A 10,127-nucleotide genomic window follows, 5' to 3' on the forward strand; every position below is an offset into this window, starting at 1 on the left:
GTGGCAGCTCACGGGAGCTCAGCCGAGCAAAGGGAATTAGAGTGGTGAAGGGCGCCCAGAGACGGGAGGCACTGCACTGAGCTCAGAAGCCCGGGTTTTCAGCCGGTGGCTGGGCGATTTGGACAAGTCACTTCTCCACGCCCAGCCCCAGTCTCCCCATCTGGAAAACAGGCTGGTCATCTTATCGGCCTCACAGAGTTAGCTACTTTTCAGCTGATAGGAGACGCTGATGAGAAACTAACCGGAAGCAGCAGAAACCCATTCCTCTGGGCTAGAAAGTGGGTAGGGGCTCTCAGAGAGTCTAACAAAGGGAAGATTCCTGAAATCAGACCAGAGAGGAAGTGTGCCTGGAGTTGGCAGTCCACCGAGTCATCCACGTCCACCTACATACCCATCATTCCCATCATTCCCTCAGCTCAATGGGCCGCACACTCAGTCACTCAACAAACATCTGAGCCGTGCTTCCTACGGAGAGGATGCCAAGTTGGGGCCAAGGGGAGGCACTCGCCCATGCATTCAACAAGCACTCAGAGAACACCTGCTGGGTGCCAGGCACTCCGCCAGGTGCTGGGGCGGCAGGAGTGGATAAAACAAAGTCTCTGAGATCTCATCCTCCAATACAAGGGGGCAGGGGGCACAGAGACAGATGCCAAGCAGAGAAGTCAAACACACGTTATGGCAGGAGTGCCAAATGCTGTGGTTAAAATAAAGGAGAGAATGAATGCTCAGGGCTGGAGGGCCACTCTGTGATTCGCACAGGCCCCTCTGCTCCACCAGGTGAGTGATGCTTCCAAATCTGTTTGCCCAAATGCACCTGCTACTGTGCGGATTGCATAAGGGAGGACACATGAAGGTGGAGAGAGTTGTCTCTCTGAAAATTAAGTTGACTGCTTTAGAAAGACTTTGATAAAGGGAGTTGTTTTTATGTTAAGAGTGAACTTATCCTTGGGGCGCCTGGGTGGCTCAGTCGGTTGGGCAGCCAACTTCGGCTCAGGTCATGATCTCGTGGTTCGTGGGTTTGAGCCCCGCTTTGTGCTCTGTGCTGACAGCTCAGAGCCTGCAGCCTGCTTCAGATTCTGTGTCTCCTTCTCTCTCTGCCCCTCCCTCGCTCATGCTCTGTCTCTCAAAAATAAACATTAAAAAAAAAAGAGTGAACTTATCCGCAAAGAAGAGACCTTGGCTCTATAGGGAAAAGAATGTTTACTGAATGCAATGTGTATGTTTTTACTTAAAATAAAACATTTGAGGTTTAAGGAGTAGGAGAAGGAGGAGGAGGAGGAGGAGATGGTTAGAAAAGGTGGGGGCAGGATTTTAGCTGGGACAGAGGAGGGAGGGGTGGTCAGGGGAGGCCTCACAGAAGACGTAGCTTTGAAGCAAAGACCTAGGAAAGGTGAGGAGGAACCTAGCAGGGTACCTGGGGAGTCACATCCAGGTGGAGGAACAACTCCACGTGGCAAGGAGCAGCGAGCTGGCTGGGGACTGAGGCTGAGGGCCCGTGTGGGGCAAGGGGTTGGAGTGGCCATGCAGGCCAGGTCCCGCGGGGTCCTGAGAGCCGTGGTGAAGATGGGCTCCTGCGAATGTGCGGTGGGGGCCGGCCGGGGAGGGTCTGAGCAGAGGAATAACATGATCTGATCTAAGTTCTAAAGGACGCCCCTGCCTGGTGGCCTGTGGAGAAGGGACTGCAGGCGGGGCCAGCAGAAGGCAGGGGACGAGGAGGGCACGGAGAGAGCGCATTGGTTTGTGGCTGCCCTCTCTGTATCTATACCTATCTATACGTGTGTGTACATACACGTGTCTCTGTAACTATTTATTAAATTATGAAATCCAGGGGCGCCTGGGTGACTCAGTTGGTCAAGCGTCCAACTTCGGCTCAGGTCATGATCTCACAGTTCATGAGATCAAGCCCTATGTCGGGCTCTGTGCTGACAGCTAGCTCAGAGCCTGGAACCTGCTTCGTATTCTGTGTCTCCCTCTCTCTCTGCCTTCCCCTGCTCACACTCTGTCTCTCAAAAATAAACGTTGTTTCAACATTTAATTATAAAATCCATACAGGAAAAAAATGCCCAAAGAACTATGTGGCTCGTTGAACTTTTAGAGAGTGGGCACACCTCTATCATCATTTAAACACCCCAGAGCCCTCCATGACGCCTTCTTCCGGACACTTCCCCCTGCACAGGTCACCAGCATCCTGACCTCTGACCCCATGGATTTGCTTGACCTGTTTTGGGACTTGACATACACAGAACAACAAAGGGTGATGGGGATAGGTATCTGGGTTGCTTCCAGATTGGTGCTGCTGTGACTGTTGACGCACGTGTCTTTCGGAGGACACACGTGCACATCACTGTGGGTTATCTACCTAGAAGTTGGCATGCAGGCAGCTTCACTAGAGAGTGCCATGCTGGTTTCCAAAACAGCTGCGCCACTTCTCCCCGCCTCAGAGCACGAACATTCCAGTGACTCCATATCCCCTGTATTTAATAACATCCATTGCGGCCATTCTGTTGGGCATGTAGTACTGTCTCATTAAGCATTTCACTTGCACTTGCCGATGACTAATGAGGCTGAGCAGATTCATGTTTACTGACCATGCCGACCTGTGGGCCAGGGGCTTTTGTGAAACAACTATCCCTTGCGTATTTTTCCACTGGGCTCTCTTTTTCTTAATGATTTATAGCAGGACTTGGAAAACTTTTTCTGAAAAGGGCCAGATAGATAGTAAACATTTTCAGTTTTGTGGGCCAGACACATGGTCTATGTCAACTATTCAGCTCTGCCCTTGCAGCATGAAAGCAGCCACAGACAATACCAAGTGGGCGTGGCCATGTGCCAATAAAACTTTATTTATAAAAATAGGCAGAGAGTCGAATTTGGCTTACAGAACTTCTTACTATATTTGGGACACGACTTCTTACTATATTTGGGACACGAGTCCCTTGTCAGTTACATGGCCAAGATCCCTAGTCCATAGATTTTACCTTTTTATTTTCCTCCTAGTGTCTTTTGAGGAGCAATTCTTAATTTTAACATAATCTATTAATTACACTTTTTGTCCTATTTAAGAAATCCTCCCTTACCGCCATATCACGATGATAGTCTCCTATGCCTTCTTCTGGAAACCTTATGGTTTTACCAAAACTGCACATCTAAATCTATGATCCATCTGAAGTTGATTTTTTGTATATTGTGTGAGCTAACCATCAAGATTCATCTCCCCCCCTCCTCCCTGTTGGATATCAAACTGACCAAGCATCATTTCTTGAACTGCACTGGCTCTTTTTGTTGAAATTCAAATAAATGACCACTTCCACGGAGGGGGGCATGGGGAGTCTGCTCCTGGACTCACCATTCTATTTCACCAAACTGTTTTTACACCACATTACATGGTCTTTCTTTAAGGTTTATTTTTTATTTTTGAGAGAGAAAGAGAGACAGAGCATGAGCAGAGGAGGGGAAGACAGAGTGGGAGACACAGAATCTGAAGCAGGCTCCAGGCTCCAAGCTGTCAGCACAGAGCCCAACATGCAGCTTGAACTCATAACTGTGAGCTCATGACCTGAGCTGAAGTCGACACTTAGAACTGACTGAGCCATCCAGGCATCAACCCCCCCAATCCTTTTTTAAGTTTATTTATTCTGAGAGAGACAGAGCACAACCCAGGGAGGGCAGAGAAAGAGAGAGAGAGAATCCCAAGAAGGCTCTGTAGAGTCAGTGCAGAGCCCCACGTGGGGCTTGAACCCATGGTGAGATCATGACCTGAGCTGAAATCAAAGGTCAGTCACTTGAGCCCAGTAGATCTGGGCATCAGCAGCACGAGTCCCCTGGCTTTGTCCACTCCCAAGGCTGTCATAGTTATTTTTGTGTTTCCGCGTAAATTTTACAATCATTTAGGGGCACCTGGGTGGCTCAGTCAGTTAAGCATCTGATTCTTGATTTCAGCTCAGGTCAAGATCTTGCAGTTGATGGGATTGAGCCCTGGATCGAGCCCTGGGTCAGCTCTGTGCTGACGGCACTGAGCCTGCTCGGGATCCTCCCTCTTCCTCTCCCTCTGGCCTCCCACCCCTACTTGTGCTGTCTCTCAAAAATGAATAAAAACAGTTTAAAAAATCTTATTTAAAAATTTACAATCATTTACATATACATACACAAAACTTTCCCCTGGAATTTGTACTGGAATGACACTGAGGTTCTGGCCACAGTTTGGGGACAGGATGGAAAGGACTTGCTGATGAAGTGGGTGTGGGGTGAGGCAGGCCAGCAGCGAGGTCAACTAAGATTCCGGCCTGGGCTCCTGGGCTCTGGCCGTTCACCCGGAAAGGGTCTGGGGCAGGAGTTGTGGTGAAAAGGAACAGCTTGCTTTGGACAGTCTCACTGTGAGCTGTGTCCCAGAGACACTGCGTGAAGACAGGCGGGTGTTTCTTCTCCTTTACATACATAAGCCAGTCGTTTTATCCTACTTCATCTACAAAAACAATCCCATCAGATGGGGACTACTTTTAACCCCATTTCACAGATAGGAAAACAGAGGCACAAAGAGCTGACATAACTTGCCCAAGGCCACGCAGCAAGGCCGCTGTGTCCTTATGCACTATGTGCTGCTGCTAGACAGGCTGCTGAGAAGCTAGACAGGCTGCTTGAGATGTTAGAGACTTAGCTCTTCTCGGGTTCTCTTCCTGGGGGCTCGGTTTCCCATGCTGAAGAATGGGGAGGTGGGTTCCTCAAACGCTCCTGGCACTTCTGACATCCAAGGAGCCTCTACATTTGAATGCGGCCAGAAGCACTGTGAGTCAGAGACCTTCCCTGACCCGGACGGGCGGTGCCCCGCATGACCCAGGCAGAGACCAAACAGCTGGCAGACCCCTAGCCGCGGCAGGCGTTTCCTGTGGGCACATCAGGGAGGCTGAGAGTCCCAGCCGCCTCTGCCCCAGCCCTCTGGGACCTAGTGGAGCCCAGCCCTCTGGTCCCCATCCAGAGGCAGGCAGGCTGGCTGCCTGCCACCTCCTCTTGGAGACAGATGTGCCCTCTCCCTCCAGCCAGCCCGGCTCGCCCCGGAACGGAGGCAGGAACGGCCTTAGAAGAGCTCATCTCACGCCAGCCGCAGGGCCAGCCCTGGAAGGCCCACCTGGAATCCGGCACCAGCAGAACCGGCTCTGACAGGTGTGACCATGCCCACAGAGGAAGGGCCTCACTAGGGCCAAAGCAGGTCACACAGGCCTGAAGGGACATTCTGTTTTCTAAACCCCAGTGTTCTGGGAAAAGTGCCTGCTTCAGACAGCCCAGGGCAGCTGGCAGGGGAGGGTGGAGGACTGCTGGGACGGCCCCAGTGAGAACTGGGAGGGGGAGCAAGGAGGAAGGAAAGGGGGGTGTTAATGGGGGAGGGGACGGGGGGACACGTGACAGACCCAGACAGACCTGACAGAGTGGGCAGGAATCACACATCAAATAAGAAAGACACAGGTGAAAGAGGGAGACTGAGGCCTTTAGCCAGAAGGACCAAACCTAGCATGGGGAGGGAGGGGAGAGGGGAAAGGGAGGGGAGAAGGGAGGGCCTGTAGAAGAAATTTTACTGCCGGGTGCTGCACTTGTGAGTGGACAGGTGTGGAGGTGAGTGAGCAGTAACAGCAGCTAACGCCTATTTTGTGTGCTTACCATGTGCTGGGCACACTCAACACATGCTCTTCACAACGACTCTTTGAGATACATAATATAATTCTCCCTATTTTATAGATAAGGGAATTGAGGCAAACAGACGCAGCCATAGAGCTACAGAAATGTGAACGGGGGTTCAAATGTAAGGAGCTTTGCTCTAAAGCAAAATCATCCCCATTCTACAGAAGAGAGAACGGAGGCTCAGAGAGGTCAGGCTGGAGGACAAAGCAAAGCCCACACGCACACATGGACCGCCATCGTCCATCCTATGGAAAGGTTCTTTGCCACAACCTCAGGAGGCCAGCAGAACCAGAGAGGAAAATGAGGCTCCTTGAGGCTCAGGGACAGTAAGAGGTGTGCCCAGAACCACAAAGAAAGGGAGAGGACCCAGGGTCTAGACCTCCCCTCAGCCTCAGCTTTTCTGAAGGAGTAAAGAATCCTCTAGAAAGTCACTGTTTCATCCCTACAACAAGGTAACAGGAAGGAGGATTCAAAAGGGCTGGGTTGAGACCGTCTTCAAAGACCTGAAGGGCAGACTCTCAGTCCACCAATCTACCCAACCCAGCCAGCCAGCCCCTCGTGCCCCACTCCCCGCCCTCTCCCCAACTCTCCCTCTCTCCAGCCATCCACCCACTGGCCATCCAGTTACCCAACCCTCCAGCCCAGAATCCAACCACCCCAGCAACTCTCAACCAACCATCCATCCAACCCTCCATCCGTCCACCTGACCACCTCCCATGTTATGACCATCGCTTCATCTACCCATTCACTTGACGACTCATACACGAAGGCCCCAACTCACCACTCATCTGAACACACCTCTGTCAGCTCATCAAGTCTTCATATCCACGTCTCCAACTACCTAAACATCCACACATGCCCCCAGCCTTCTGTCCATCTCTCCATCCAGACTTCTTACACCTCCAGCCATTCACCTCCTTCATCTACTCATGCGTTCATCTGTAAATCAATTCACCCACCCGTCCACAATCCACAATCCTCCCTGCCTCCCCTCAGCCACCAACCACTCATCCTCCAGACCCCCCACCTGTGCCCCTACCCCTCCTCCATCGGCCCACACCCGTCATCATTCATGCTTGCAACACACATGCATCTGTATGCGTCTGTACCACTCACCCCCATCCATTCACTCCAGTGAAAGATACAAAGGTGGCAAAGATACTCTCCTTTCCCTCAAATAGATTAACAGTACCAGAGCCTTCTGCCCTTGGTCTCCCACCTCAGAGACTCAGAATCACAGGGTATCAGTCAGTGCCACAAAGAATCTCCAAGATGCTACGACCATCTAGACCCACACTGGCCAATATGGCAGCCAAAGCCACACGTGGCAATTGAGCACGTGAAACAAGTAGGACAAATTGAGACGTGCTGTAAAATACACACCAGATACTGAAGACATAGCGTACCAAAAAATTTAAAAGAGGATGTAAGATACCTCTTTAATAAATTTCAAAAATTGATTGTATGTTGGTTATAATACATGAACATGATACTATTTAGGGATATATAGGGAAAAACAGAAGTTAATATTTAATTTCATTTTCCTCATTTCTTTTTGCTTTTTGTAATGTGACCGCTGGAAAATTTTAAATAACCCGTGTGGCTTGCCTTATATTTCCATTCAACAGTGCTGGTCTAGAACCAGCCCCTCAGCTGAGAAAAGGGAGGCCAGGAGAGGGAAGTGACAAGCCTAAGGTGTCCCTTTGAGGAAGCTGTCAGTGTCCCACCCCATCCCTGCCTCTCGCCCCGCCCGACCTTCCCAGCAACTCACCTGGATTTCCGCTTGCAGTAGACGAGGAGGTTGTCGAAGAGGAAGAAGGCCCTCTCCTGGATGTTGCCCGCAGAGATTTTTAACAGAGTCCCTTGCAGGAGGAGCTGGGTGCAGATGTCCGTGAGGTTCGAGCCCTGGGAGAGTGACAAGGGGCGCAGGGAATGAGCCGGCCAATCTGCGAGAACACCATGCTCCCCAGAGACAGGGCCCGCCTCTCCTCTCACACCCCAAACCCCAAACCCTAAATGCACTGCTGCAGGCAAACCTGTCAGCGGACAGAAAATCCAGTCTGATGGATGGCTTCTATCTGCGGAACACGCCAGAACAATGCCGGGAAGGGCATCTCAAGATGCCCATTTCACAGAAGGGAGACTTGGGCTCAGGGAGGGGAAATGACCCATCCAGCCCTGGTCGGCATCTGGTTTTATTTCAGTTCAGTTCTTGTTGGGGGCTTGGAGGCGGTGTTTATTTTTGCCTATCCTTCCTCATTTAGGTCTTGACTTGTTACTCTAGCTCCCCCACTAGAATGCCACTTCTCTAAGGACACAGCAGGTGCTCGGAGATGCCTGTGAAGCAGGTGACAGATGCAGCGTGAACATCAGTGGGGCAGGACTGTCACAGCGCCGGCCTTCGCTGCAGACATGACTACAGAGGGAAAGAAATCCCAAACGCTGGCCAGCCATCGATGCTAAGTGTGAGTGAAGTTCGCCGACCCTCCATGAGCCTCCGGGTGGTGGGGTCAGGAAAGGCACTGGAGGGGACCCTGCAGCTCTGTCTGGAGCTCGGGGAGGCCCAAGGCCCAAGGCCCAGGGCACTCAAAATGCTAAACGAGGGGGAGCTGGAAACACATCTGGGATGGCACGGGACGCCAGCTATCCACACTCCTCAACAGCCACAGGAATGGAGTTTGGCCAGCTCTGAGCTGCCCAACCGCAGACTCCGCTTCCCAGCATCCCTTGCTCCAGCGGTGGTCACGTGGCTAAATTATGGCGGGTGTGCCCCACTTTTACATTATTCCCTTGAAAGAAGAGAAAGACCTTCCTCTCCTTTCCTTCGCTCCCGTCACGGCTGGAAGGCAGCCACAGTGCGGGGCTGGGCTGTAGCAGGTGGTGGAGCAAGAAGCTAGAAGGAGCCTGGGTCCAAACGCAGCAGCGCCGCCCTGCCCTCAGCCTGCTCTGCTCCAGAGGAGGAAACCTCCACCCCAGTTATCCCATCTCTCTCCTTTCAGCAGCCAGCCATGAACTTGAACCCATACATTAAGATAAGGACCAGGTCCCATCAATAGGTCAGCAACAGCAATGACATTGAGGCCAGAAGGATACTGCACAAAAGTGGGGTTCAGAGAGGTTCTCTGACAGACCTGCAGAGGACGTGGTGGGAGACGGAGATGTGATGCTATCTCTGCCCAGAAATGAACTTGAGAAAGAAAGAGGGAGAAAGGTTCACAGAGTCTCCTTCCCCAAACACTGGACACCCAGAGCCAAGGAGGAGCTCAGACCCTGGGGAGCTGTGCTTACTCGGTTATTTCTGAGACTCAGTAAGGCAAAGTGTTCTAGAAACTCAGAAATCAGGCTTTCTGCTAACTGCCCACTGTAGTGTCCCTGCTCCGTGCCCCGGCCTGGCGGAGACTCCCTCTGGGGCCCCTTGGGGTTCCAGAAAACCAGCTTCCTTGTGGTGGGGGGCTCAGCAGCCTAGGGCAGGAGCAAGCGCGTGCACAATGTCATAGTAGGGACGCCTGCACGCCCTGGCAGGTGTCTGACTCCACACACGGCCACCCCGTGAGGTCGTGAGGTCTCGAGCCCGCCGGGGCTCAGGGCTCCCATGACCAAGAGCCTTCTGTACCCCCAGTATCCGCACAAACAGGTGAGCGTGACCCCCGGGGTGACGGGGCTCCATCCCCAGCCCACGGGCCAGCCGGGCGCACACAGCAGTTCAGCCACCTCCTCCCCTCCCCTCACCCATGCCCAGCCGCCAGCCCTTCCGGCCTCCAAAGGGGGACTATAGCTGCTCGCATGTGACTCTGGTAACTGGCCTGACTGCAGGGCCCGGAAGCCCGACGTCCCCCAGGCCTAGGCCTGACCTCTCTGTCAACGCCCAGGGATCACGGGCGGTCTGTGAACCCAGCCTGGAAGCCGTCCCTCCCGCCTTGACCAAGGAGCACGGAGCAAATACACCTGAAATGCCAAAAACACTCGAGGGGGTGCCCCCTCCCCCCCGAGCTGGCCCTCGGTCTCCCCAGAATCCTTGACTCCGGGTCAGGGAGGGTGCTGAGGAGCAGACGCACAGGAAGGAGGCTACGCACCAAGGTGTCCGCCGGTCAGGGCTCGGGATCCGCAGCGAGACGCGGCCCTGCAGGAGCACCGACACGCACGGGAGAGGCGACACGCTTGCTGCGCGCCCGCCACTGTTCCACGGGTTTTACACAAACCCAGTTGGTCCTCCAGACTCTTCCGTTACAGAGGAGATGGAGCACCAGCCGCGTGGGACACACGCTGTTCAGCGAGCAAGCGGGGATCTGAACCCAGGCCGCCTGGCCTGACCCTCCCGCCCTCTAGCCTCCACTACCCGGGGCGGGGGTCTGCCTCTTAGAGAGTAACCCCAAACCGGAAGGGCGTTTTATTGCAACTACTGGTCTAGAACAGGGGTCTCCAAAGTGGAGAGTCCAGAGCCCCTGGAGCGCAAGGTG

General features: G+C 53.1%; 1 protein-coding gene across 1 annotated transcript in view; it reads right to left on the reverse strand.

The window, feature by feature from the left end:
- PREX1 (phosphatidylinositol-3,4,5-trisphosphate dependent Rac exchange factor 1) overlaps positions 1-10,127 on the reverse strand; it is a 169,586-nt gene that overhangs the window by 59,066 nt on the left and 100,393 nt on the right. Inside the window, exon 7 of the mRNA XM_029917681.1 lies at positions 7,442-7,575. Within this exon, the coding sequence (XP_029773541.1) occupies positions 7,442-7,575 (134 nt within the window). The remainder of the gene's footprint in view (positions 1-7,441; positions 7,576-10,127) is intronic.

This window comes from Suricata suricatta, chromosome 12 (genome assembly GCF_006229205.1).
Source record: "Suricata suricatta isolate VVHF042 chromosome 12, meerkat_22Aug2017_6uvM2_HiC, whole genome shotgun sequence".
NCBI lineage: Eukaryota > Metazoa > Chordata > Mammalia > Carnivora > Herpestidae > Suricata > Suricata suricatta.